Below are 27,917 nucleotides of genomic sequence, written 5' to 3'. Positions count from 1 at the left end.
TGCCGATGCTCCTTTCCCTTCCAGGCAGCAGTGCACGCAGTGCTAGTGCAGTGCAGAGCCTCAGCACAGGACACATAGCGAGGTGCTGCCTGGTTGTCAGTGTTGGGCGCTGCTGGCTACAGCACGAGCTCTGTTTGCAGGGAGGATCTCGGTAGCATTTCTTTCCACACATGTCATGCATTACCTCCTCAGAGACTCACGGTGCTGTGTCCAGTTTGCACTCTACTTCCCCCACTTTGATTCCCCAGAGAACCATTTTTTGAGTGTTGTTTGCAGAAGGCAGAGCTGCACCAGTTCTTAACTGTCCCTATTTTAAACTAATAAATGTAGAAGATAAATAGCAGTAGGATAAATAATGGATTAAAACCACTTAATCAGTCCTACCCCTGCGGGGGGCAAGCAGAGCACACCGTAGATCTGCAAACAGGAGCAGTCCTGTTGTGCTGTCACTGCTCATTCCAGCACAGACCAGCGAGCACAGCTCTGTGTGACGTGATGTGAGCTGAGGGTTGTCCTTTCACATGGCAGGAGGAGCGAGGTGACTTCTCTGGCTGGAGCTGCTCGTGGCACCAGCTGAGTCTTCACTTTTCACTTCGAGTTTGTCAGTGCTGATGTTCTGATGCAGAGGCACTTTCTGTGCCTTTGGTTAGAAGTGATTTCTTTGGGCACTGAAGAGTTGGAGGAATGGCATCTGCCCCGTGAAGATGGCTTTGTGCTGCCAGAAGCAGAGGGGAACCTGGTGGGTAAGCTGGCATTCTGGTGGTTTGGTTACAGCTCAGACAATGAGGACTTTGTACTCATTCTTTAAGTTGTGTGACAACAGAGCTTCTTAATTGTAATGTATGTGGCTGGCAGGTGCCAGCTCAGTTCTGCTTGCTGCAGCAGCGCTCACAGTGCCCACCAGCACGTTCCCCCTCTGCGCCTCCAATGGCCATTGCTGTGTGCTGCAGCCCTGCAGGGCGTTGCACTCATGTGCGGATCTGTGCCATCTTCACACCGTGTGTGTGACTGCTGCTCACAGGCTGTGCTGGTGACAGCGTGTGTCACTGTGCCTGGGCTGTGCCACGAGTCAGGGCGTCCAGGGGGCATGTTTTTATGGAACTCCTAACAGTGGGTGAAGCTGTGGTTATCTGGCTTTACATCCTCTATCGGGAGCTTCAGCCCTCTTATGTCTAGGAATAGATGTGCCTCAGTTTTGGATTGCAGCCTTCTTGCAGCCCTGCTAGCATGGCTCAGTCTGATGTGCTGCTCTTCAGCTCCCAGCTGTGCCTCGCTGTGCCCCTCCTTTCCCTGCAGAGCCACTGCTGGTATCCCTGTGCTGGGTGCCTGCAGCAGGGCCGTGCCTGATGCCGTGCTGCTGTCCTTTTTAGTCTGGGAGGAGACCTGTTGGGATGGAGCTGCTGCTTGCTCAGCCGTGATTCGGTGTTCAGAGCAGCAAATCCCTGAGCTGTTGCTATACTTAATGTGCTAAATTCAATTGTATAAAAAAGAGAGTTTAAAAACAGGGTTTTGCTGCCCAAATACTGTGCACTAGGCAGTTAGCTCAGTTTTATCATGTTCTCCAAGATGAGGATGATCAGCTGTGCATGAGGAATGGCCTTGTGAGCTTCTTGGTGAGGGTGGAGGGGCCTTGCATGCACTGCAGAGTCCTTTGGTACCACTGTGCTCAAGCACCTGTCAGTATGGGGTTACTCAGGGAATGGTTTCTTTGTGCAGAAGGCACTGGCAGCATTGCTGGAACTGAAGAGAGTTCAGAGTTCCTGCAGGGCAGGAGTTCTGCCATCAGTGCAGCCCTGCCCTGGTGCTGAGCAGCCAGAGGAACCATGCCTTTGTGTGATTTTTAGCTCTCTCCTGTCTGAGAGCCAGTTGTGTCTTTTCCCAGCAAAGCTAGGGGCGTTAAATTCTTGTGCTGTGCCCAGACACCAGTGCAGGGTAGAGCACGGCCCAGCTGTTGGTGCGCCCTGAAATGCGGTGTTGCCGTGCACTGATGGCACAGTGATGGTAGTGCTGGTGGTACCTGTTCCTAACTCAGCCCTGCCTTGCTGTGCTACAGTGCTGTGACCTGGGGTTCCACGCCAGCCTTGCACGGACCTTCCGGACGTACCTGTCTGCTGAATACAACCTGGAGACCTCCCGCCACGAGGGCCTGGACATCATTGAGAATGCAGTGGACAACCTGGATGCGCGGAGCGACAAGCACACCATCATGGACATGTGCAATCAGGTCTTCTGCCCTCCACTGAAGTTCGAGTTCCAGCCCCACATGGGGGATGAGGTACGGTGCTCGGTGCTGGGGAGCTGCCTCACAGCCTGGCCTAGGCCTGGTCCCTCTTAGCCGTCAGCCTTACGTCGTTTCTTCCCCTTTGCTCTGTCTTCACCTGCAGCTGTTTGCGTTTCCTTTTTCAGTCAGGCACTTAGCTCATTAGCAGCACTTCTTTCAATCTGCTCTTTGTCCTCTCCCAATTACAAATCCTGTGTTTTCATCCTCAGCTAAACTGTCCAAGAGATTTGATGCTGGGACTTTGATTTACCTGCTGTAATCCGGAGTCTTTGGAGTGCAGCTTTAAAAAGCTGAGTGGAAATGCTTTGTGCTAGGTCCACAGCACTGCTGCTCAGAAACCAGACCACACTGCCTGAGAGGGCTGCAAGGAACTTGTGGGTGCTGAGAAAATCTTTCTGGTGTTAAAACGTGTATCTGGTCTGTGTGCAACTCACTGAACCCCTCTCCTGCCTCTGCATTGCTCCTACCCAGGTGTGCCAAGTCAGTGCCCAGCAGCCTGTGCAGACTGAGCTGCTGATGCGGTACCACCAGCTACAGTCCCGCCTGGCCACCCTTAAGATAGAGAATGAAGAGGTAAGAGCTCATCCTCCACCCCCCTTCTTGTGCTCGGGTGTGGGAGTGTGCAGTGCTGAGATCTCCCTTTGCAGCTCATGCTGGGGCAAGCCCAGTACTTATGAGCTGCTTGTGGGCCTGTTGTTTTGGCTCCAGATGTCATTTTTTCCCTGTTTGCTTCAAAAACATGCTGTCTTTTATGCCTGATAGGTACGAAAAACTCTGGATGCCACAATGCAGACTTTGCAGGACATGCTGACAGTGGAAGATTTTGATGTTTCAGATGCCTTCCAGCACAGTCGCTCCACTGAGTCGGTCAAATCAGCTGCTTCAGAGACCTACATGAGCAAAATAAACATCGCCAAGAGGAGAGCCAACCAACAGGAGACTGAGATGTTCTATTTTACAGTGAGTCTCATATCACGTGATGCAGGACACAGGGCATTAATTGCGAGGACTGGGTTGCATTTTAAGTGCTCGTTAGTGAAGAGCAAGAACCAATTCAGTCTTTCACTGTTAGCCTTCTGTACAGTTTGGGATTGGAATGTACTTCACAGCAGCATGGAAATACATGGAGAATGACAATTTAGTGTCTGTCTTGCTCTCATTTTTAATGGAACAACTGCAGCAAGCAGTTTTGATTCAAAGTTTACGGAAGTCAGCAGGAGTGGCACAGCACTGGGCAGCAGGCTCCAGTTAGGCCCAGCTGATGGATCCTTTGGAGGCTTTTCCAGTTTTGAACCCTCAGCTGAGCCTTTTCTGGTCTGCACAGCTAAAATCTGTACTGGGCCTAGGGTTGAAATAAGCTGCCATTAGCATCTTGCACAGGCATTGCAGGAAGCTGTGCTGACTGGGGTTCTCTGCTGTGTGCGTGCTGGGCAGCAGCACCTTTGGTCAGGTACTGTGCACCTGTACTGCTCTTAAGGTTCTCTGTTATCACTCGTGAAGCAGTGAGACATTAGCTTGGCAGAAGTGCCCCTCATTTAAATGTGGTTAATAGGCTCAGTTGATGTATGTAAATATCTAGTGATGTATACATGAGTGTGATTTCTCACGTGGTATTATTATTTCTGGGTGGGCAGGGAGGGTGGAAATCAGCATGTTAGTTTGTCTTGAGTTGTGCTCGTTTCTTTAATTTTGCAAAGACTTGTGATTTTTTTTTTCCTCTTTTTCGTCTTTTGTTTTCCATGCGTGTCTCCCTTACTCCTCCTCTATAACATCACTTGCTCTGGAGCGCTGCTGGGTGCACAGCACTGCAGTGCAGTGAGTCGTGCTGCATGGTTTTCACTGCCCAACACTGTGTGTCCACTGCCTGGGCTGCTCTGCTGCATCACTTGTGTGTATGGGGCCAAAGCACCGCCAGGGGAGGGAAAACCTCTTTGATTTTCCAGGCTTTTCTCAGAAGCCTGACAAAAGAAAGTTTGCTTTGAACTTTTTTCTTTGGAGCAACTTGCATTCCCAGGCAGGGGGTGCAGCACCAAGGAGACCAGGCTAATAATAAGATCTTCAGGACTGTAGCTGGGGCAGTGGGAAGTGATTATTAGACCCTGCTCCATCCTGCAGTGCATCCGCCTCCTCGTTTGTTGGAGCCTGACAGCCTCTGTGTCCCCTCAGTAGCCCCCCAGGCAAAAGTGTACTTCAATTTCAGATGATTATTGCCAAGAGTCTTAACCTACCTCGCTTGTTCTGTTCTTAATTCCAGAAATTTAAAGAGTATTTGAATGGCAGTAACCTTATCACAAAGCTCCAGGCTAAGCACGACTTGCTGAAGCAGACTCTTGGGGAAGGTGAGTCGTGGGGTTAGGCGCAGGGAGGGAACAAGTGCTGCCAGCATTACTCTGGCATCTGGCTCTGATCTCTGGCTTCGGTGGGGTGGGGACAGAGCAGGCAGCTTGCAGAAACGGGCCTGTCTGAGCTCTTCCCAGAGATCCGATCCCAGATGTTAGCACCAGACTCAGGCCTGCTTGGTGGCTGCGGGGCTGCAGCTCCTGGGGTCGGTGCAGGAAGCGATTAATCTCTTGATAATGATTTGATGAGTGCCCTGCTCTCACACACAAGCACTGTTGTGGCTGTACTTGGGAGGAGGAGTGTGGTGTCAGTCGTTGCAGTTCTCTGAGAGTTGTGCAAAAGCAGCTGTGGAACATTTTCACATGGAAACTGAATTTCTTCCAGGTCATGGGATTGTCCTGCTATGTAGACGTTTGGCAAATATTTGGCCCAGAGATGCAGAATGCTGTGTTTCAGCATGAGTGATTCTCTTTAGGAAGAAGTCTGGGTTTGCAGAACACTTGTGTGGAATTCTTTGCTTTTTCAGTGAGGAATTGGCTGCAGGCTTGCTTTCTGCAGGTGCCAAGGGAGAGCAGGAAGGAGGCACGTGTAGCCAAATGCTTCCTTTTATGTGCCTTAGAAAAAAGGAAGGCTAAATCGGCTTCCTTTGGAGAAAAGCACAAACAGCATGTGAAATGGATGTATTTTTTTCAGTGGATTGACAAGCACTTCAAAAAACGAGCAGATCTTATCACTGGTAATATACTGCTGTTTATGTGAAATCCAAGCGCTAAAAATACACGAAGGGAATGAGAATATTGACAGCCAGAATAGTCTGCTTGATGATGATTAGATGGGCTGTTATCTCATAGGAAGAGCCAGGGAGCAGAATTACACCACTGTATTTAGATGCTATTAGTGGTCCTCCATGAGGCAGTTGGATAATCTCAGCAGCCTCCCCAGGGGCTGCAGCCCTTATCAGCCTCTCCTTTTCCTATTTGAATTTGGCCAATACCCAGCTAGTGTAAATGAGCACTTACTGCAGAGGACCTGCAGTGCATCTGGTTATTTTTTTCCAAGATGGACTTCGTATTGCAAATAAACCTTTAATGTCAGTGGGAACAGAAGATGCTTTCCCTCCCTTGTGACTGAGCCCTGGACTTCTAATGCCTCATATGGAAGGGGTTTGCATAGCAATCAGCTTGACTCTTCTGCAGCCTGCAGGGCTTTCAGGCACAGTCAGCCTCTTTGCCACAAGCAATTAACTCGGGACTTACAGAGCCAGAATGGGGGCATGAGTGCTTGTGCAGCTGTGTTTTAGGTCAATTTTCTAGTGATATGAAGAGTTGATGGGAACTTATTTTCCTTCATAGGTGAAAGAGCTGAATGTGGAACAACCAGGTGAGAAGTTTCTTTTATTTCATCTGTATTTGGGAATAACCTTTGGCTTGTACTGGCCGTGGTGAGGGTGGCTTTCTTTGCTGCTGATGCAGCTTGGTGGGGCTGGAGGGCAGGCAGACCCTGCTCTCCACTTTGCTGACATGCTTCCCCACTGCACTGCCTCCAGTGGAGTAGCTGGGCTGAGAACAAGCAGGGCCTTGGCGTTGCAGTGTAATTTCTAGCTGACTGCCTGGAAGTGCCATGTCAGCACGGTGCATTGCAGTGCCTCATAGGCACAGCCTGGCTTGTGTTCAGCCAGCGCAACGTGAACATGTCCACCTGCTGCTTACCATCCCTGTTTGTTTAAAGGCTTTGCATCCTCTGAAAGCCTCTCCTGCCTCTTGCTCCTAGGCGAAGTAACACAGAGAGTGTCTTCCAATGCTTTCATCCAGCTACGGCAGGAGATAGTGCTAGGGGTGAATGTAAAGGAAGAAGACTTTGATCTGTATCCAGTCAGTAAAGCATCTCTACAGAGCTCTGGTGGCTTGCTCTGAGTGTGCTGCTTTCACAACAGTAAGACATGGGCCAGCAAAGCCTGCTGATGGCTCCCCAGAATGTGAAGTACCTCTCTGTGCATCATTTTTTTATGATCCCATTTCAATGTTTAATTCAATTTGCAGTACCAGCAAAAAAGCTGCATGCATTCCATGTTTGAAATGCTGAAGCAGATGGTAATGGCAGGGCTGCCCAGGCAGGCAGGAAGGAGGTTTCCTGACCGAGAGCGGGGTGAGCAGGGTGCCTTGGTCTGCTGCCTGCTGGCGGAGATGGGCTGCAGTGCAGTGCTGTGCCAGGCCAAGAAGGATCAGTGCTGGACTTCCAGTACAAGGTGCCATCAAGACAAAGAAGAAACTTTTGAGCCTGGAGTGGGGAAGAGAGCAGGGACGCAGGCTAAGAAATCCAGACATCGTCAGGTATCACTGCAGCCTTTTGTTCCTGGAGCTGCCCTTGGCCCTTCAGCCCACTGCAGTGCTGGGTGCCCTAGGGCACTTGGCTTATGGAGGGTCCCTGCAGAGAAGTGGATACCAAGCTGCTGCTCCTCTGTCACTGCCTTTCCCAGCAGAGCTGCCCTGCAGGGCTCTCATCTCAAGTCCCTGGCATTGGCTTACACGCTCCTGTGAGCTGAGCTCTGGTCCTTTGGGAGCCCCAGGCTGGGCTTTCTGCTGAACTGGCTGATGAAACCAGGCCAAACCTGAAATAGTTTGCTCTCGATTACTTTGTTTCTCCGGAGTGGGTGCCCGTGGACTGGTGATGATGGAGGCCAAAACAATCAAAGGAGTAAATAGCAGAATGGTGGCACAACTCCCTGCTGCTTCTGTTTGCTTTTGTTTCAGCCTTTGCTTTAACTACGCAAAGGAAAACAAACAAGTTTTAACAATCTCCTTCTTGTGAGTTCAGGCAGAGCAACCTTCCTGCAGACACAGCTGGAGGAGGAGGACTGCCCACTGCAAGAGGAGGTGGCACCTCAGCAAGCAGCCCTGGGCTGTCAGCTGAGGGTCAGGGGCACTCCGCTCTGCAGTGATCATTTCTGCTCCAGTGGTCACTGTAGGCTGGGCAGGAGGGTGGATCCAAGAATCACTTAGAGAATTTATGCTATTTTTCTCTCTCCTAGATGTGGGGGCTTGTGTCTTAATGTCCTTCGTTATCAGGAGAAATCAGAATGCAAACACCATTAACAGAAGCAGATCCCTGATCACGACGCTAAAATAAATCATGTGTTTTTCATGGCTGTGTTCCAAGAGTAACGTGTGTCTGTAACCCTTGCCGAAGTCAGTGGAGTCCTCAGGATCTGTTTGCCAGGCTGGTGAGGCCCACTCGTCCCTGGCTGACACAGGCTAGGTCATAGTGCTTCATGGTGCAGTGCCACGCTGTGTTGTTCGGTGGTGCTGAGCGTGGCTTTGCTCACTGCTGTGTTTTCACAGGGCTCGCTTGTTTCTTTGGATCTTGAGTTCCTGGCAACTTCTTCCTGCCAGAAAGACCAACAACCATCTGCATCCCTGTGAGCCTTTCCCAGAGAGAAAGTAGCTGCAGAGGGAGGTTCCCACTGTCCCCTTAGGCAGAGCGTGAGCAGAACAGGGTGCATTTCTCAGTAACGGGATTGCTTTGGTGTTCTCCAAAGGCTAGCTGCCGTGTGTTTGGGGTGTACCAAGGGATTGGTTGAATACTTCAGCAGCTCTTGGTGCTTTTTCATGCTGGCAGAGTGCTGAAGCGGTAGAAGTAGGAGGCTGGTGTTAAAATCCTTCATTTTACATCGAAATGTTATCCTTGGTAGCAGAGCAAACACTGGGCAGCGGTTGCACTTGCTCACACCTCAGAGAGGGAGAACTGTCTGCGGGTTGTGCGTAAAGGCAGCTGTGCTGAGCTGTGCTCAGCAGCTTTGTTGTTTTCTTGCTTGAATGAAGGAAATCCTGCGTGAAGGAAATTGCTGCCATCATCCATTTGGGTTGTGGTTGCTGTGTCTGTACTGCTTTGCCGCTGTCTGGGGACGATTTGTTCTTTGAGGTATCAACCAGGAGTCTTTGAGACGCCCATCAGAACCGCCGGTCAGCACAGCCGCTGCACGGCCGGTCGGTGTGCGCAGCGCTCGGCCCACGCGTCAGCCCTCGCCGTGGGGTTTCTGTTGGGTTGAGCTGCTGTTCTCACTCATAACCTTTGAGATCTCACCCGTTCGTTGCATTTATGTTGGTGTTTTGTTGATTTCTTTTGTTCCGTTTTCTCCCAGGCCCCCATGTCTTCCCCCTAAGCCACAGAAAATGAGGAGACCTAGGCCTCTCTCAGTCTATAATCATAAACTCTTTAACGGCAATATGGAAACGTTCATTAAGGTACTCGCTGGCTGTCAGTAAGAGCTGATGAACGCTGTGAATGTAATGGCGGCTTTCCTGTCCAATCTGCCCACTGCTTTCCTGCCCTGCACCCAGCCGAGCGGCCGGCAGCCCATCGGTGCGGCTCCATCCGCAGCGCAGCCCATCACGGCCGCCCCGCGGCTCCCTGCCGTGGAGCGAGGAGGGCAGGGCAGCAGCACCGCCTGGCTCTGCTGGGCCCCGTGGAGCACGGCGGGGTTGGGGCTTTTTTCTTCATACGACATAATAGATTTGAGGTGGGGAAACTGCTGAGGAGTACGCACGATTTTCAAGGTGGATTTCGCTGGAATGTGCTGATTAGAAGCCTTAATGACGTACTCCCTTATTTTCTCCATTTTCCTCCATATTTGGTGTTCTTGCCCTAGGGCGGAAGCAGCAAACAGACTTACAAGCTCCCACGTGTCTCCCAGTTGTGGGGACCGCAACCTTAAGATGAAATACCTTGCTCTGGGGGGTAGATATGCCATTGTGACCCTTTAGGAAAAGAAAAACGCTGAGCGGCTCGATCGGTGCATCTCAGCGTGACTGCTGGCAGCCAAGAGAGGAGCGGTGTTGGTTTGGGCAGAGGCTGGCCTTGGCCACAGCGCACATCCTGCTGTCCAGCTGTCCGGGGTTTTGTATTTAGGCTGATGTTTAAAAAAGGTGCTGTCAGAGCCATTCCTGCTGAGCACCACGGCACTGCTGGCTGCTGCAGGCTGCTGCCTGTGGGTGCTGCTGGGGCTGCTCCGGCCGCCAGGCTCAGTGCTGGCACGGGCTGGGGAGGGCGGGCGGGTGCCACAGGGCTGGGCTCGGACCTTGCTAAGCTGCCATTGCATTTGAGCGTTCATGGCCTCCAAAGAGATGCTTACCTCTAACTGAACTCATCTTTGCTTAATCTCTTCTTTTTTTCCTGCTCTGCTGCTTTTTTGTGTTCTCAGAGGAAGGAGGAATGCGCGAACAAGAAATCAGGTATTTACTGCAGGCCCGTCTGTGAGACGGAGTAAATTGACCAGAGAGATGCAACTGTACTGGGATAAAAAGAGCCAAACAAAGCCCTGAGGAACATGAGCTCCCCTTGTGACAGCAGGCACTGCTCATGTTCCTCTGAGCTCCTGCCCCAAGGGGCGGCTGTGAAGGAAAAGCCAGAACCCGCCATAGGCTCAGACGCAGGCAGTATTTCACAGACAGTAATGGGGTTATTTTCTTTTTCTTTCTTTTTTTTCTTAAGCATCTGCTGATAATGGCTCTTTCTTTAGGTGGAAATATTGTTGTAAGCTCTGTTACTGGAAGCTTATTTCATCAGTCAGGTACAGCACAAGATTTATTTTGGTTCAGCATTACACCTGTGAAATGGAGTAACTGTGATCCAGTTGCATCAGCCCGCTATCTCAACCAGATAGTGAGCAAGTCTTTGTCACACACTTCAGTGAAAGCTTTTTGTGAGTAATCGAGTGCACACAGTGTATTCAGCACTGCTAGATGGCTTGATGTGTGTAACACCTCCTTTTCTTGCCTGTCCTCTTACTAAACTCAATGGCACTGTTTTTCAAATCTGTTTTTGCAGCCTTTAGTGCATTTTTCCCAAGCTTTGTTATCAGTCAGCCAGTAAATTTTTGCCTTTTTTTTTTTCTTTTTCTTTCATGAAGGATTCCGGACAGGCCATTCCACTTGTAGTAGAAAGCTGCATTCGTTACATCAATTTGTATGGTAAGTTAATTCAGCAATACTGACGGTGAAACTTTCTGCAGAGGTAATGAGTTATTTGCAGCTAGCAGAGAAATGCAGCAGAGATGCCCTCAGCCCTTGCTATTGCCTCAGGTTATAATTACAGTGGCATCGACTGTGATGTAATGTTGGATGACTGACAAATATTTAGGTCTTGTTAGCACTCATCCATGTTAAATTGCTTGCTCAGGCCCTGGGCCAGGAGCAGCTCTTCCAGCACTTTAATGTGGGGGCTGTGCTGGAGAGTAGGAGCAGGGCTGGCTCATGCTAGGCTGTCTGCTGCTCGCTCTCTGAGCCTTTCTCTGTGGGTGCATTGACTGCTGGTTTCTGCTCTTCTTCACCAGAAAGTGTTGGACAACAGTTATGCAAATCTTTTCCAAAAATAATTGTTCTTTTCCAGGCCTTCAGCAGCAGGGCATTTTTCGAGTTCCTGGCTCACAGGTAGAAGTCAACGACATCAAGAATTCCTTTGAACGAGGTGTGTTGGCAAAGCATGTGGTCGGCCAGGCTCCTCCTGCCTGCGCTCCTGGGACAGTTGTGGCGCCTTGGGGGGTGTTGGGGCACCAGGCCTTATGTAAATAAAGGCCTCCCTGTGAGAGGAGCTAGGAGGCTGTCTCCTTCTGGCTGTCCTAGTTTTGTATCTGCAGTGGCAGTCACCCAGGGGGAGAATAGCTGCGGTGGGGAGAGCTGCAGAGATCCTCTCCACACCATTTGCTGCTGAAGCCATAAAATGATTTGTTGAGAATCCATTTTCATGGAGCTTTGGTCAGTTTCCAGGACAATATGGGAGTGACAGCACTATCCAGAGCAGTTTGGTCTGTTCCAGTGGTCTAACTGCATACTGCATGCAAGCCTGTCTTCTCATGCCATCACCTACTATAGCTCAGATCTGCTCAGCTCTCCAAGCTGTTGCCTTAAATGCAAAAAATGCACTGGACTGAAAATGATGCAGTAGAATCAGTTAATAGCATCCTCCTCTTCAGGAAAGTTTTGAGATGTCAACAGTAAACTACTTACTGTGGCCTTTTGTAGGTAAGGCTGCAGCAGGCCTGAGTGTGACACAGTGTTACAGAGCGCCTCCTTAAGCTCTTCTTTTGCTGAGGAAACACACGATTGCCATTCCACACGGGAGGGTTGTCTGAACTGTGGGAAGGTTTTTACCAAGTGAGGGGAAAAAAGCTTGTGGTGTTGGTCCAGTCTGACTGTAATGCTACAAGTAGAAACTCTTCCCTGGGCAGGTGAAGATCCCCTTGCTGATGATCAGAATGAACGTGACATTAACTCAGTGGCTGGAGTCTTGAAGCTGTATTTTCGAGGACTGGAAAACCCCCTCTTTCCTAAGGAAAGGTTTCAAGATTTGGTATCTACTATAAGTAAGTATATATGACATGTCTTCTTGGAGAACAGGGTGGGACAAGTAAAGCAATAAACAGGGCATATACACCTGTGCTTTGCAGCATATACTGTCAGAAGGGCTGTAGGTCTGCAATGGAACTTGTGAGGAAAAGACATTGAGGATGCGCGCTGTCAGTGCTGGAGGTAAGGCAGAGGTGTAACATCTTGCTATGGCTCCTCTAAAATCCAAAGAATCAACTTCAGGCTTAGGCTAGTGGGCTGTATACACGTTGCTTGTTGCATGAGGGCTCTTTGGTCGCTTGAACACAGCAGGCAGTGTCTTCCTGCACAGTCTGTCTACACAGATCATAGCTGTTCTTGAGCTGTTGCATGCCGTGCAGCTGGGACTGAGAGTTTGCAGCATTGTCTGCTAAGCAAAGCAGAGGTCAGTACTTCATAGCTACTCAGGAAACTTCTCTGATCCATGAAGTCAGCAAAGGTGGTTGCAACCTCACAGAGTCAGGGGTTCTCGAAGTATTTGCTGCTTGTTTGTATGCCCCAAAGAAAAACAAACTTCACTGGGATGTGAGCAGAGGTAGAAGCTGAGCTTCATCATGAAATGATGTGAACCAACTGTTGGGGTTGGTTTCAGGGGAGAAGCCTGGTCACCCCTATGTTCTGTCCTGACTTCTCTCAACCCAACTTGTTCCTGTGCAACTGAAGAATCGGATCTCCCAGCTGAGCCTTATTTCTCACAGTACCTTGTAGTGATTTTGTTTAGCATTTGTTTATTGGCAAGTCATGGAAATCGCTCCCCTTGGGCAAAAGAAGGCAGAATAAATTCAGTGCATCGGAGACAGTGGAAGAATGTTGTGCACTGTGGCTACAGGACAGCTTTGTTTGATGGGAGCAGTGTTGGGCTGTGTGGTTTGCCTGTTGGCCTGCAGGTGCTCTGGGGCTGAAGGGCTGTGCCCTTGCTCAACTGTCACTGCTCAGGGCTCCTTCCTGCCTGTCAGTGTTGATGTGCATAGCTGCTGGAGATTTAGCAATGTCAAGACAGACAGATGATACCTGGAGGGGAAGGGCTCAGGGATGGGTTTGTTCCAGAAGAGGAATGTATTCTTATTTCTCAGGAGCAGTTGTTCTGTAGAGTAGCTGTTTGAAATTTGCTATTGCCTTTCCCTTTTGATGTGTAAAACAGTGCAACACACCTGTAACTCAGCAAGCAAAGGAAGCTATTTCTGCCCCAGGCAGGGAGCTCGTCTGGCCATGAGCAGATGCAGCCACCCCTGGACTCTGTAGGAGCAGAGCTGTGGGAAGTGTGCCTGGTGCTGTGCAGCCAACCCTAGTTAATGCTGGTTTGCACCATTTGGTAAGCTTTTGGGAGCTTCTCGTTGCAAACAGAATGGGTTACCTTCCTGGGTTCTGCCCCTGGGAGCTGCGTGGTTCCCTGCCGGCGCGATGGGGTGATGATAAAGGCAGGGCTGCTTTCTCCTTTTGCTTTGTGGGGAACTAAGAGTTTACGTGGAGACGTCCCTTAAACATGCGTGGGAAGCAGGTGGGTAGGAAAGGCTCTTTGCTAGCAGAGGTTCATTCTGGGGTATGCGTGTGTTATAGAGCGATTGGTTACACTGTTAATCCTCTGAATTGCAGCCAGTTTGAAACATTTTGGTACGTAGAAAGACAAGAACTTCAAGGCAGCTTGTTCCTCTGGGTTTCAGAACAGATGCCTGTTGTTGTACTGCTTTATCCCGTGTTTGTTTGATGTTTTTATTTTTAATGTATTCTTAAATAAACACAAAGGGAAGAAATGAAGAACCGGTAAGCTGTAGTGTGATGAATTCATTCCTCAGAAGGAAAAAAGTTCTGAAACAAAATATTATAAAGATTTCTGGTTTGGGATTGAAGCCAAAATTGGTTCTGAATTTTTGAACGAATGGCAGCCTGGCAGTGGGCCAGGGAAGTTCATTCTGATTAGCAAATGTCAGAGTTTGAGCCGGCACGGGGAAGGAGCGCTCCGCTGATGTGGTTTGTTCCATGCCTCGAGGGCTGCCTGACCCCAGGCTTTGGTGCTCTTTGCCAAAGGGCAGAAGCGAATCTTCAAGTGCCAACTCAGATTAAATTCTCTTTAAAACCAGTGGGAAACTTAAGCAGAAGGGCTGAGGAAGACCTGATATTTATACCCATGAAAGAGCAAAGCTAATAAAAACCTTATCTTAAAATCTGCACTAGAACGCCAAACGGCGTGCTGCTTTCCAGTGCCAGATTGGCTGAAGCTTTTGAGAAACAGAGGAACTGCTGAATAAGTAACTAAATAATGCATTAACAGGCATTTTAAAAATGGAACCATGGAAGTGCCTTTGTTTGCTTTTACACTAAATCTTGGCTGTACGTAGGAATTGACCTGTGCAAGAGCACTGTGCTGATTCTCTGCCGACTCCATAGTGTAAACCAGTGGATTGAATCAGGATTTGTGCTGTTGTTTTCCTTGTGTAGTTGGCTGCTAAATCTGGAGCAAGTCCCTTTAGTGCCATGCGCTCTAGTCCTGAGTTTTAAAGATGTACTTCTTATTCCATGTGTTCCAGAAACTGAGAATCCCACCGAGAGGGTGCACCAGATCCAGCAAATCATCGTCACTCTGCCCCGGGCTGTCATTGTTGTCATGAGATATCTATTTGCTTTCCTCAATCAGTGAGTCTTTCTTTCCTAAATTGCTCATTATCTGCCTTTATTTCAGTGCCTCTCTGTCTTCTTTTCTGTGAATTACGTTGGTATTGCCACAGAGCTGTATTTTGCCTCTTCCTCGGCGTGGCCTGGCCGTGTGTTTGGGGAAGATGGCTTTGGGTGCTGGGGGGGCTTTGGTGGGACATCTTTCTGAGCTAACAGGGACAGAGGACGCCACACCTCCTAATGTGTGTGCTTGCAGCTTGTCACAGTACAGCGATGAGAACATGATGGATCCCTACAACCTGGCCATCTGCTTTGGGCCCACTCTGATGCACATTCCAGACGGGCAGGATCCGGTGTCCTGTCAAGCCCATGTCAATGAGGTCATCAAAACCATCATCGTCAACCACGAGGGCATCTTCCCCAGCCACAGAGAGCTGGAAGGACCTGTCTATGAGAAGTGCATGACTGGAGGGGAGGAATACTGGTAAGGAGCAGGGGCAGAACTTCATTGCATTCAAAACCCAGCAAAACCGGATCCCCTCATTGGGTTTATCTTCTTGTGCTGCAAATTAGGAGTGAATCTGTGACAAAAGGGAGGCCTTTGGCAGGATTCATGATAAGCAGAACTGACTCCAGCTGCCTGAGTGTTAAGGGCTGTGGGGATCAGACTCCCGAGAGGATGAGTTGTGAAGAAAGCTTTGACCAAGTTCAGATGTAATATCCAGGGCAGCTGAGTACAGTGCTGGATGGCTTTGACTCTCTGCAGATGCAGCGTGCCCTTTTACCTTTATTTTTGACAGATGTTACAAATAAGGTATGCAAGAGCTGGGGATAAAAGATCACTGTGAGTGAATAGGGAATTTTACTTGCTATTGCTTGTTTTTATTTTGCCAAACATGAGTGGCATTCATGAGCAATGGGACATGAAGTTCTGGGCATGAACTTTGTGGTGGTGCACGTGTCTGCCGTACTCAGAGCAGTTCAAAGGTTTGCTGTGATGTTGTAGGACTGAGATATTTATTTTAAAATGAAAACCAGAACGCCTTTGAGTATCACTGTGGCTCCTCAACTTATTTTTGCCTTGGGAACAGAATCTTGCTCTCTCTTTTAAAGCACCATGTGTTTATTTCAGCGACAGCCCTCACAGTGAGCCAGGCACCATTGATGAAGTTGACCACGACAATGGCACGGAGCCACACACCAGTGATGATGGTGAGCACACTCATGAGCTACAGGAACTTGGATCTGTGTTAGGAGGACTGTGTGTATAGGAAAGTAGTGTGCACTTTGCCCCTCATCGCATCAGGCTGGGCTGTTGTCTGGCATGCAGATGTTTCTGTGTGTTTGGCAGTGTATGTGCATGTTAGTTAATGTTGCTTATAGGTTTTCCTCGTAGGATGTGCAAGGACTGCAGTCTGACTCCAGGGAAGAGTACAGGAGTTGTCTTTGTGGACTTCATATCGATCACAAAGGCGAGTGCAAGACCAGGGTGCAGGCAGAACTGGGCATGAGGTGTGCTCAGTACAAGCTGTGGTGCCCAGAGCCAGAGAAGGCAACGGCCTTTCCCTGCCCATGAGTCACCTGCGACTTCACTGCAGGCTGGGAATCGAGCTGGTGCTGCTGAGAAACAGCAAATGTCATCGACGGCAGCAGTGCCACTGCGGGACGGTGCTGCACGGCAGGTGCTGCGTAGCTGAGTGCTGGTGCCTTGCCCTATGCCTCCTGTTCTGCCAAACGCTGGTGCTCCCTGGCTGGCCGGCTGCAGTGGGGTCTGCCTGCAGGGGGGAGCAGGCAGCTGGGTTGGGCAGAGTGCAGCCTGAGGTGTGCCTGCACAAAGTACCTCTGCGGTTGCCATGTGATGAACAGCCAGGAGCAGGGTGAGAAGATGAAGGAGAGCAAGCTGCCTTTCAGCCAATTTTTTGCCCGGGTGGCCACATTAATAATAGCTGTGGTCGGAGTTTCTGGGTGATTAACTGTAGTGCAAGCGTACAGAAGAGCATCTTTGTGAACGTATGCGTTCCTTCTTCCCCTCACCGTATGCACTGGGAAACTCAATATTGCATCTGGTTTGGAAAGCCCTTCTGATAGCCTCCTCCCTATGTGTCCTCCAGAGAGCATTCTGCATCGATCCCGTGGTGGCAGACCCAGGCACCGCCGTGCTCACAGTGGTGCAGCCATATTTTCAGCTAGGAACAGTCTGTCCATGAAATGACCGCTCTGCCATCGTGTCGAAAGGGGACGCGGTTCGTGTTCAGCACCTCCCACGTCCTTCAGTGGGTCCTGCTCTGAGCAGAGCAGCAGGGCGCACCTCAGTGCAGAGCCCATGGTTAGTGACAGCACGCACGGAACAGGGCGAGTTTCCATGTTCTCATGAGAACGTGGCAGATCTGAAGGAGCTGGGCTGATCTGCCTTGTCCAGCTTTGCTCTTGTTCCGACGCTGTTGGTCCTCATGGGGTTTAAAACGTTTGATATCCCTGCAGGGTTATGTTAGCTGTTTGTTGTGGCTCCAATGGCAGTCAGAGCTGGCTGAGTGGTGGCTGCTGATCTTGCACCTCCTTCTGGGCAGAGAGATGAGTTCAGAGCTGATACTGTCATTTCTGTAGGGTTCCCCCCAAGGGACATTTGTTATTCACCAGTAATTCAGGCCAAGCTGTCTCCAGGGTGAGGGAAGGAATTGAAGAGAATGTAATGGAGGGGGAGGGGCTTTGGGTATTGTATCTGATACAGCTTGGTGAGATCCCAGTCTGGAAGATAATGGTGTTCTGTAACCAAAGAAGTCACTTTATTGGAAGAAAATATGAGTGTAGACAAAGATGCCATATGTACACAGGGAAATTTCAGCTGCTCCCCATCTGGTTTGGAGCTTTTTGTAGATTGTGAGCCTCTGAGAAACTCTAGGATGGCTGAAAGGACAAAAAGAATCGGTTGCTCTAAAAATAAGATGGTCTGTGCTCAGTGTAAGATGCTCTTGGGAAGCTTGGGCGGCAGGATGAGAAGCTGCTCAGGTGAGGTTTCCTCATTCTGGGGCTTATTTCACTCTCATGGTTGTCATACTGAGCTTCTCTGTGTTTCTCTTCCTTTGCAGAAGTGGAGCAGATTGAAGCCATAGCAAAGTTTGACTATGTTGGACGGTCTCCACGAGAGCTGTCCTTTAAGAAAGGGGCGTCGCTCCTGCTGTACCATCGGGCATCAGAAGATTGGTGGGAAGGGAGACACAACGGTGTGGATGGCCTCATACCCCACCAGTACATTGTGGTGCAAGACATGTGAGTAAAGGCACTGTGTGCTGACCCGGGATGTCAGAATCGCCCACCTACGTGAGGTGCATCTTTAGCTGCTTAAATAGGTCTGGTTTTCCCAGATTTTTAATGACTTGAGAAATCTGGATCTGTTCTGGTATGCCTCTCCATGTGTTGGCTTAGATTGTCTCTTGTTCAAGCTGACATTGCCAGGCACTAAATACTGTCCTTGGTGTGCCTACACCACGTGTGTCCCTGGCTACTCTCGGAGGCAGGGTGCAGATGCAGCACTGGTCTGTGTGAGTGCAGCTGCTGTTGCACGCTGCTCGCTCTGCCTGTCCTTTGTAGATGCCACTCCTGTTATAAGTACCACACCATTCATTACAGTGGCAGCCTGAATGGGGTCTCGTTTCCACAGGGACGATGCTTTCTCTGACAGCCTGAGCCAGAAGGCGGACAGCGAGGCAAGCAGCGGGCCGCTGCTGGATGACAAGGCCTCCTCCAAGAACGACATCCAGTCCCCGACGGATCACCTTGTGGACTACGGCTTTGGCGGGGTCATGGGCCGGTAGGGAGCTCTCCTTTTCTGCAGACACAGAGGTGGTCACTGTCACGTGCAGGGAGAGTCGGTGTGCAGGGCAGGGCAGGGCAGAGGGGAACGTTCTGTTCCCGTGGATTGCCAATGTCGATCCTAACAACTAAAATGGTAATGCTGTCCCTTTCTCAGCGCTGGCTAAAACGTCTGTCTGTCCTCTTGCTTTAGTCTTCTGGAGCTGAAGGGGTTGAGTCTGATTTGGTCTGGCTTCCAGAGCTGAGGTTGCCTTGCAGCATGCGAGCGGACGCCTGTATCTGACGCGCAGTGACCCGCTCTTGTGATGAATTCTTTGCAGAGTGAGATTGAGGTCTGACGGCGCAGCTATCCCTCGCCGTCGAAGCGGGGGGGACACCCACAGCCCACCCCGGGGGCTGGGTCCTGGCATAGACACTCCTCCTCGAGCGGCCGCCTGCCCTAGCAGCCCCCACAAAATTCCTCTAAGCAGAGGCAGGATTGAGAGCCCTGAAAAGCGCAGGATGGCGACATTCGGCAGTGCAGGGAGCATCAATTTCCCAGACAGGAAGGCCTTGTCTGACGGCCACCCGCTGCGATCGACCTGTGGATCCACCAGGCACAGTAGTCTTGGAGATCAGAAATCTCTAGAAGCAGAAGCACTTGCCGAGGTAAGAGGGTGGTGAGTGGCTCCTGGTGCCCACGGATCGAGAGGTAAAATTCAGGGCTGAGCACTGCAGAGCCCCTTTCATCTCACAGCGCTTCAGGGTGGTGGAGCTGTTGCAGCTGCAGTGGTTTAGAGATGGAAGCCAGCAGCCAGCAGCGTGCTGTCTGCTCCTCCAGCCCTGTGGCTGGTCTAACAGGAGGTACAGCAGCTCCATATTCCTTGCTTCTGTGCTACAGAAGGCAGAGGTGTTCAGTGCACCACTGAAATGCGCTGCCGTCCGCTCGCAGGGCGGGACGTGCGTGACCTGCATTGGGCACTCCATAGAAAGCATCTGTAAGTCAGCATTCAGTTGGTGCTTAGTGCATTTCAGGTTTTTTTGGCTATGTGTAGGACCTCAGAACCTTAGTCTAAGCGCAGTGGGATGTCCCCAGCCATACACGTGGTGCACAGCATCCCCGCAGCTTCGTGCTGCTTGATCAGTGCGCTCTGCTGTCAGCACAGCCTGTGGTCTGCTCTCCTTGCTGCTAGCTGGGAGCTGTCAGCCAGGTGCCACTAACCCATTAACAACTGGAGTGTGGTACTTCCATGGAGCAAGCTGCAGCATTCCTGTGCCTCTGTGTGGCCGGGGCCATGCAGAAGAGTCCCATGTGCCAGCACTTCCAGGCCACGTGCTGTGTGCCACTCCTGGCCAGGCACGATGGAGGTGGGAGAAGAATGGCTGCTGGAGATGCTGCTGCCTGTCACATGGAAGGATCTTCTGTGGGGCTTGGCAGGTTATTGCATAGAAGCACCTGCTTTCAATGGGATAAGTAACAATAATGGCAGAAAAGAAGAACTCTTGCTGTCCTGTCTGCTTTTCCACCAATCACGCTCCTTGTGCGCTTGCTCTGCAGCACTCTGCCCGCTTCTCTGTTCATCAGGAGCTTATGTGTGAACCAGTGTCAGTGCAGGGGGTGCCTCCACAGGAGCAGGAAGTGCTGGGGGTGGAGACGATCTGCCCCCTTTCCTTTCCTTCACTTTTTTTTTTTTAAACTCTGGAAAGGATTCTTGCTCAACTGATTAAAATAAGCATTTATGTGAAGTTGGACTGAAATTGGTAGTCCTAAGGCTGAGCTGTGGGAGAATTATTTCCACTCATTTTCTGCTCAGTTTAATAAAATTAATTGGAGCTAACTTGATAATTAATTCCCTTCAGCTGAACGTGATCTAAGGCTTACTAAGTATTTTGTATACATGAGAAGACATAAGGACTTGTCTACACGAGGGTAGCGAGGAGAGTTAAGCGGAGTTACTTCTGAAATGGTGGATTCGATTGCTGTGAATCGCTTTTCAGATGGCCTCTGAGTTAAAGTGGCCTTAATTCATTTAAGGCTGACTGAAATGAAGCCAAATTAGGGCCTCTTCATCTCTGAGCGTGAAGATCAGCAGCCAGTTGTAGGCAATTGACCAAATTTGCTTTAAGTTTACATTTTCCATTGGCTCCCTGTCTGACAGATTTCTTGGGCAGCCCCAGGGGTGCCGTGAGCCATAGCTGGGAAGTGCTGGCTGTGGGGGGCCCTGGTTCTGGCGGGTGGGAGGTGGGGACCTGCTGTGGGGGGTGCCTGGCGCTGCCTCCCCCAGCCCTGAGCCCCTCGTGCCACTCATCCCTGCACATCACCGCCTTTCTGCCGCATCCTGTGCGCCTGTTGGAGGCTACGGGGCTGTGGTTTGGGAGCGGGGCTGTCTGTCCCGGGGGGGCAGGGTGCAGGTACCGGGCTTGGTGTCACAGTGTCACGTGGGATTTATTGCTTTTAGACTCGTGACCAAACCCCCACTGACATCCGAGCCAGCGGGCGCCTCTGTGCTGCCAGAGCGTGGCTTCGTCTTCTCCCTAAGCTCCCGCTTTGCACTGAGGGACTCCAGGGCCGGAGCTCCCCTGCAGCACACAGGGCAGGGCACCCGGGGCCGGGCGCGGTGCCGCGGCTCTGACCTCCTTGTGCCGGTGCGGTTGGCAGGACATCGAGAAGACCATGAGCACGGCCCTGAACGAGCTGCGGGAGCTGGAGCGGCAGAACACGGCCAAGCAGGCTCCCGACGTGGTGCTGGACACGCTGGAGCTCCTCAAGAACCCCCCGCTGGGTGCCGCCAACTCGGAGCCCGCCAGTCCCCTGCACACCATCCTCATCCGGGACCCCGACGCCGCCATGCGGCGCAGCAGCAGCTCCACCGCCGAGATGATGACCACCTTCAAACCGGCGCTATCGGCCCGGCTGGCCGGGGCGCAGCTGCGGCCCCCCCCCATGCGCCCGGCGCGCCCCGCGGTGCAGCACCGCTCCAGCAGCAGCAGCAGCTCGGGGGTGGGCAGCCCCGCCATCACCCCCACCGAGAAGCTGTTCCCCAGCGGCGCGGCGGACAAGTCGGGCACCATGTAGCCTGCGGGCAGCGCCAATGGAGTGACGCAGCTGTGGGTGTGCAGCGTGGGCCCGAACCGCTGGGACGCTGCCTGGGCTCACGGCCGTGTGGCAGAGGGGATGGCAGACCTGCGTGTCATCACTGCAGAATGCGCATTGAAGTAAATATTAAGAAGTGTACAGAATTTGGTGACTTTTTTAAAAAGTAGATTTACCTCAGAAACTGGCTCTGAAATGTCCTCGCTACAGACGCTGGGTTGGTTCTGTCGTTTCTTCCAGGCTCTGTGTGTGTGTGCGTGGCCCTGCATAGCAGCTGTGTGCCGAGCGGTGCCGGGCTGCTCCTGGGAGCTGGGCTGCACCCTGCACGGCTGGGGAAGCAGAAGGGGCTGGGCAGGCCCTGCTGGCGCAGCCAGGTACAGCGCAGGCCCTGGGCTGGGGCTTCAGCATCAGCAGCGGATAAGAACTGGCACCAAACCTGTGGTAAAGCATAAATAGAGAACTTATGCAGCCTGAGATGATTCTTCTTTCCCTTTCCCCGTAACACTTTTTTTTTTAGTTTTACCTGTCAGTATCTCAACAAATGGGGCCGAAGGTGAGGGGGCTCCGGGGCGGCGACTCCTGGGCAGTTGCACAGCAGTACGTGAGGGTCTTGATTCAGATTGCGTCTTGCATGCAAAGCATGAGCCATATTTGACCATATCAGACGTGTAGCCGATCTGATGGGGCGACATTTTGCACTTTCTGTACTGTACTGTATAATGCAGCAGATTGAGTTCATGCAAAGAAATTGACAGTTTGTTTTTCCTCGGAACGTTTAACCCAGAGAAAAAAGATATGCAGAAAGAGCTGGGGATTGCATGGGGTTTGTCCGATAGCCACATCTGTGTAGCGCTGAATCCAAGACGCTCTGTGCTTCTCCTGCAGTCTCCCTCCGTGCGCAGCTTTCTGCGCTGTGACCCGCGCTGTAACGCAGCCCCATCCCCACCGTCGCTCCCCGAGCAGCGCCTGACTGCCGGCCCGCGGCCCCCGCCCCCCCCCCGGCCCCCAGGCAGGGCGGCGGGGCAGCGGCGCGGCGGCTCCGGGTGCCGCTGCTGTGCGGGGCTGCGCGCCCGCTCTGCTCTTCGTCGCTGTATTTGCTTCGGTGCTGGGAAGTAACTGTTGAAGTGTAAGCTGTACAAAAATAGGGTAAGATTAGATGAAAGCCAATGCCGCTCACCGGATCTTTGCACTTAGTAGGTAGCTCAATGTACAAATAAAAAGTAACGTTAAAAAAAGAAATAAAAGCAGCAACCTGACCTTTCGGTGTACATAGTGGGGGAAAGTACTGTACGTAGTGGTCCTGTCGTTGTTCCTCGGTATAACGCTGTAAGGGGAAATGGTGTTGACGTGCTTGTCGATTCCCATCGGTGACATTTGTAACTCCCGCCGTCAGTTCCTATGGGTGTTTGTTTCTCTCCTGGCTTCTCCCCTCCCACGGCGGGCTGAGCCGCGGCTCTGCGGCATCCCGGCACCGCGCTGATCCGCAGCCGAGGGGGAGCAGAGCCGCTGTGCGCAGAGCTGTGCAGCCGCTGCCGGCCGCGTTTTCCATCCGGTTCCTGGAGAACGTTCACTTGGCTCTTCTGTTTATTTCCTTTATTTTTTAATCTACTTTCAGAGATGACTTGGGAGCAAACTGTGTTTGTTGGGTTTGGTTTTTTTCCTACCTTCTTTTGAAGATGCGGTACAAATGCCAGTGTTTTTCTATTAAATTATTTCCTTTTGTTTTCTTTTGTTTTATTGTGGGTTTTAATACAGTTATTTTCTTAACGTTAAGTGCCTTTTTGAGCACCAGAACAAAGGCCTGGAATCGATGTCCTTGGAGCTGCGTCCCGATTTCCTTTGTACAGTTACGTTGTGCTGTGGCTGGTTGCTTTTGAAGTACTGCTAATTATCATTTTTGTTTTTTAACGAAAGGAAGCCGAGACGTTTTGTTGAAGAGTAAGCAACCCCTTTTTAATACGATATTCCAATTGTAGTTTTAACTGCTGTAAATTTAGGGGGGGGCGGGGGGAAATGTATTTTTCTGTAACTCGGCACAAAACGTAACCACACGGTAGGAGTATCATAACTGGAACCCGCTCATGTTCTGTGAGTGACTTTATCCTGCTCCTCGGTATCTCTTCCAAGGCTCAAAGACTGGAGGCTCACCGAGTCCCGGGGCGGTTGGCTGCAGCCTGCAGGCGCCCGGGGCCCCGGGGCCGTTCCTACTGAGCCCCGGCCCGCGGGAGGTGGGGCCGCCCCAGGGGCTTCTCTGCCGTGCAGAGCCGGTGCCGCCCCGGCGCCTGCGGCCCCCAGCCCCGAGCCCGTCCCGGGACTGCGGCCGAGCGAGCGTTGCTACGGGAGGCCCTCGTGCCCGGCCCTGGCGCTGCGACGGCGGCGCATCTCTCGTCCTTCGGCTGCGGTGCCCGCTGCCCTTCCTGCGGCGCTGCGCCGTGCGCCTGACGAGCGGCGCTGTGTTTTCACAGTGCGCCACGGGATGTCCCGAGGCCGATGGGCTCCTGGTGCTGGGCTGCGTGCTCTGCTGGGCTTTGGTTCTGTAAGGAAACCTCAGGAACTGCTGTGGGCTGCCCCTCGTCGCGGTCGTCGTCCTCCCCGTGGGTGTTGTCTCTGTAACGTGTGGTGCGATGCCGTCAGCTAGAGCGGTTGGGTCCTCTGTCCTGTGCGCTGATGATGCCGTGTAGATGGAGCCACTGCTTGGAGGTGGACTCGTCCTGTTGAATAAAACTGCTTAACTTTTCTCAAAATCACCCGTTGTGGTTTCAGTGTTTGCCTCCCTGCTGCTGCCTGGGGAGCTGCGGGGCTGTCCTGCATCCCATCCCTCACCCCCTGTGGTTCTGTGCCCTGCTCCCGGCCCTGGCAGCACCTCGCAGCCAGCACTGAGCGCCTGCACTGCTGGCACTGCCTGCTGTGCCCTGTGGTGTGTGGAGCCCAGCTGCTGAGAGTGCAGATGGATGCTTTGCTTTCAGCCGTGGACAAGTGGGGAAGATGCAGGGAAAGGAGATGTAGGCCAATAAAAACCTAAAGCTTCCAGCAGGTGTAAATTCGTACATTTCTATGGATGTGGGAGGACTTGCATGGATCTACACCAGCCGGGGATGTACCCTGTATTCCAGAGCTGCTTGTTTTTCATTTAAAATGCATTTCTGCAAACCTAGTGGGAGTGTTCCCCAAAGTGTGAAGTCTTTGCCTGGAGGGTCCCTGCACCAAAGCTCTGGAGTGCAGGTGAGGAGGTGGGTGCTGCTGGGATGGGCAGGGATGCTGGTACTCGTGCTGGGCTGGTGCTGTTCTGCTCTGAGCTTCAGCTCAGTGAGACATGCTGTCCTGCCAATGCAAACACTACAGTTGTCTGAACAAGATAGTAAGTCCATAAACAAGGGGAGGCAGGGGATGTTTAGGTGGGATGCAGATGCAAATGTTTAAAAGTGGCACAGAGGGTGTAGGGGACGTCCTTATGGGTGGCCACATGGGCAGGGTGTTCTGGGATGAGCAGCATCCCTTCCTGGGCGAGGAGAAGCCCTGTGCCTGCCCAATAGCCATGGCTTGGTCCGTGTCCCCGGCACAGGGGCGGTGATGGGGCTGCACTGCATGGGCCTGGAGCTGCACAGGGGCGGTGCTGGGCCCCACCGTGCAAGCAGGGCTCGTGCATGGACGGCTCACCAGGTCCGTGCTGGGAGCGTCTGGGGCGATCACGACTACAACTGTTGCTGCTACAGCGCTTTCCCCAGCACTGAACTCTGAGCCGCTCTAAGCAGTTTAGCTCGTTAATGTTCGTGAATCAGTATGAGATTATCTTGAAATGGAGAGCCGCTTTGGTGGGAAAGCACGGAGACAGGCCGGCTCCTGCCTGAGAGCCGACTGCGCGTACAGCAGGCAGCCCTGAAAGGCTGCATGGGCTCGAGGTGTTGGGCAGACATCCACGGCTCTGCCAACGGGTACCGGGAGTGCAGAGCGGGCTGAGGGCTGGTGCGGGACCGGAGCGGAGCTTCTGCGCTGCGTCCCGTGCTCTCCCCGCAGTTCTGTCCCGGGTGGGGGCTGTGCAGCTGCGCGGGGCTTTGAGCGCAACTTCAGCTGCGAATTTCCGAGCCGAGCAAAACTCCGCCGGCCATCCGTGCGCAGCCGGAACTGCGCGCAGCCCCGCGGCCGCCAGAGGGCGCCGCCCGCCGCCACCGCGGAGCTCGGAGCGGCGCGTCGGGAGGGGCGGGCGGGGATCGCGTCCGTCATCTGCGGGGCTCTGATGGAGGCGGCGATCGTCCCGAGTGCGCGCTGTCCGTCAGCAGCCTGTCCGTATGGTGCTCGTGGTACGGGACGAAGAGAACGCAGGAGCGAAATAGGAAAGAAACGGTGGCAGAACGTGGAGTGGTTAATGCTCTGACCTTCGGCACAGAGCACAGTGAGTGCTTTCGGTCCTGCTGGCTGGATTGAATGAGACAAATAAGTGAAATGTTTAATTCTCCCCACCCCACATTTAAAATCAATGAAGTGCCTTTAGCAAATGAGGGAAAGATTTTCCATCTCTCTCTGGAGCAGGAGCGAAGGGCACGGGGCAGTGAGCGCACAGCACGGCGCTGTGCCCGCCGGGACCCATCCCAGCCCTGCCCTCAGCTCCACTGCAGGAGCTCTGCAGCTGTGCTGTGAAAATCAGCTCCCCCCACCTTTGTTAGAATGAGAAATTAAAAACGATGACTTCTGCAGCCCTGCAGGCCGCTCTCCATTGAGGCACTGCAGACGGCCTTCAGCAGGCGCTGGGGATCGTGGTGTTACCCATCTTCTGGAAGTACCGCAGCACGGGGGGTTGGAGTGTTTGCCATGTTTTCCCAAGGGAAAGGAGCCAAGCAGGCAGTGCGTGAAGTGAACGTGGCAATGTCTGGCTGAGCCAAACCAGCCCTTTCTGAAAACTCTCCCATTTGTAGATTCTTCCCCCCTGGTGCCCCATAGCATTTACCTCTGCCCTCAGTTAGCCCCGACCCATCAGCATCGCTGCGTTATCAGATGCTCAGATTGGCTGTGCTCACTGCGCCCATCTCATGACACTTCAAGAGAAAGTTAAATATTATTTCTGGCTGCTCCAGATGCTCATTCTGACAGCTCTGCGATGGAAGTTTCCAGACTGCTCTTCTGAGCTGTGACATTTTTTCCATTGATTTACACTGGCCTGAAACCACCGAAGAAGACAAAGAAACCCGTAAAGGAAGAGAGTTTTCACTGCGCTTTTGAGGCACTTTTGCATGAGAAGAGCAGGTGCCCACGGAGCTGTGGTGTGAGCAGAGGTGGATCCCCACACAGCTCCCCCATCCCAGTGTGCCCACCGACCACATCCCACAGTGCCATGTCCCCATGATTGTGGAACCCCCCCATTTCAGGAGCCGTTTGTGTTGTGCTCATTCAGCTGAGGCTCCTTGCTGTCAGCCTGGTGGTGTGGTTTGGCACAGAGGGAGCTCTGCCCGGAGATGCTCTCAGTCCTGCATTACATGCTGCCAAACACATGGGCTGTTACTGGGTGCTGCTTCTGTGCTTCAGGGACGAGGAGCTGAGCCACGGCAGCTCCTGCAGCCGCTGCCCACCCCGGCTTTGTCAGTGCAGCTTTACTTTGAAGCTTGCAGGTGGCTTTTGGTGGAGCAGCGGGAAACAACGTTGTGCTGGAAGGCCGATGCGCAGGGAAACACTACGAACAGATTCCTGATGCCAGAACCACCTGCATGCTCAGCACTACTGCTTAGCAATGTGACAAATGCCACATTTTAGTTGAAGCATAAGAGAGGGCAGAGACATGCAATGGGACTTTGAAAACCTCAGCTGCCAACAAGACTGCAAACAGAAAGAAGGAAATATGAATTGCTGATGAGTTCAGGTGGTGTCATTATCAGGTGTTTATTACGAACAGATGGGGTCGGTTCTGTGGCAGCCGGGCTGCGAGCACTGCAGGTAACGAACGGCACGGTGATTTCCACCGTAAGGAGCAACAGAGCCGAAGCTGTTGACAGAGACGTGCGAAAGGAAGGAGGCAGCGCCAGGCGTTACCGGCACGCGGACCGATGCATTCAAAGGTGAACCGCGCTGCGTGCCAAGAGCGCTGCGCAGCCACGCGACCGCCGGCAAACAGCGGCAGCGCAGGCGAACGCGCGCAGCTCCGCTACGGGCCGCGTGCCGCCACCGCGGGCCGCGCGCGTGCGCAGAGCCGGGCGTCTCGGCAACGCCGCGCGGGACTACAGCTCCCGGCAGCCACCGCGACCGGAAGTGGCGCGCGGCGGCGCGCGGGATTCGGACCGGGAGCGGCTCGGGCCGCGCCGCGGGGATCGGGCGCGGGATCATGGCGCTGGCATTGCCCGAGCCGCCGTGGCCGGCCAGCCTGTCACCGCTGAAGGTGCGTGGGGCCGGGCGGGGCGGGGGAGGGAGTTGGGGGGCGGCGGCCCGCGGGCCCCGGCCT

The 27,917-nt window shown here is 52.6% G+C and overlaps 2 protein-coding genes across 6 annotated transcripts in view; both read left to right on the top strand.

Annotated features, from left to right (window-relative positions):
- SRGAP3 (SLIT-ROBO Rho GTPase activating protein 3) overlaps nt 1–21,486 on the top strand; it is a 66,290-nt gene extending 44,804 nt beyond the window's left edge. The window contains exons 7-22 of one of the 5 annotated variants that reach the window (XM_052678582.1): nt 2,054–2,275; nt 2,753–2,854; nt 3,044–3,241; nt 4,536–4,620; nt 5,974–6,001; nt 9,819–9,849; nt 10,527–10,587; nt 11,006–11,083; nt 11,844–11,978; nt 14,526–14,631; nt 14,867–15,094; nt 15,743–15,822; nt 17,697–17,877; nt 18,269–18,418; nt 18,741–19,068; nt 21,059–21,486. In XM_052678582.1, coding sequence (XP_052534542.1) covers nt 2,054–2,275; nt 2,753–2,854; nt 3,044–3,241; nt 4,536–4,620; nt 5,974–6,001; nt 9,819–9,849; nt 10,527–10,587; nt 11,006–11,083; nt 11,844–11,978; nt 14,526–14,631; nt 14,867–15,094; nt 15,743–15,822; nt 17,697–17,877; nt 18,269–18,418; nt 18,741–19,068; nt 21,059–21,475 — 2,430 coding nt within the window. In that variant the 3' untranslated portion in view covers nt 21,476–21,486. The other 4 variants (XM_052678581.1, XM_052678583.1, XM_052678584.1 and 1 more) reach the window with 4 other exon arrangements.
- A 6,304-nt stretch (nt 21,487–27,790) lies between these two features.
- Nucleotides 27,791–27,917, top strand: part of RAD18 (RAD18 E3 ubiquitin protein ligase) — a 34,795-nt gene continuing 34,668 nt past the window's right edge. The window contains exon 1 of the mRNA XM_052678728.1: nt 27,791–27,854. Coding sequence (XP_052534688.1) covers nt 27,801–27,854 — 54 coding nt within the window. The 5' untranslated portion in view covers nt 27,791–27,800. The remainder of the gene's footprint in view (nt 27,855–27,917) is intronic.

Source organism: Tympanuchus pallidicinctus, unplaced genomic scaffold, assembly GCF_026119805.1.
Source record: "Tympanuchus pallidicinctus isolate F22 unplaced genomic scaffold, pur_lepc_1.0 scaffold17, whole genome shotgun sequence".
Classification (NCBI taxonomy): Eukaryota; Metazoa; Chordata; class Aves; order Galliformes; family Phasianidae; genus Tympanuchus; species Tympanuchus pallidicinctus.
This window is presented reverse-complemented; position numbering and strand designations above follow the sequence as displayed.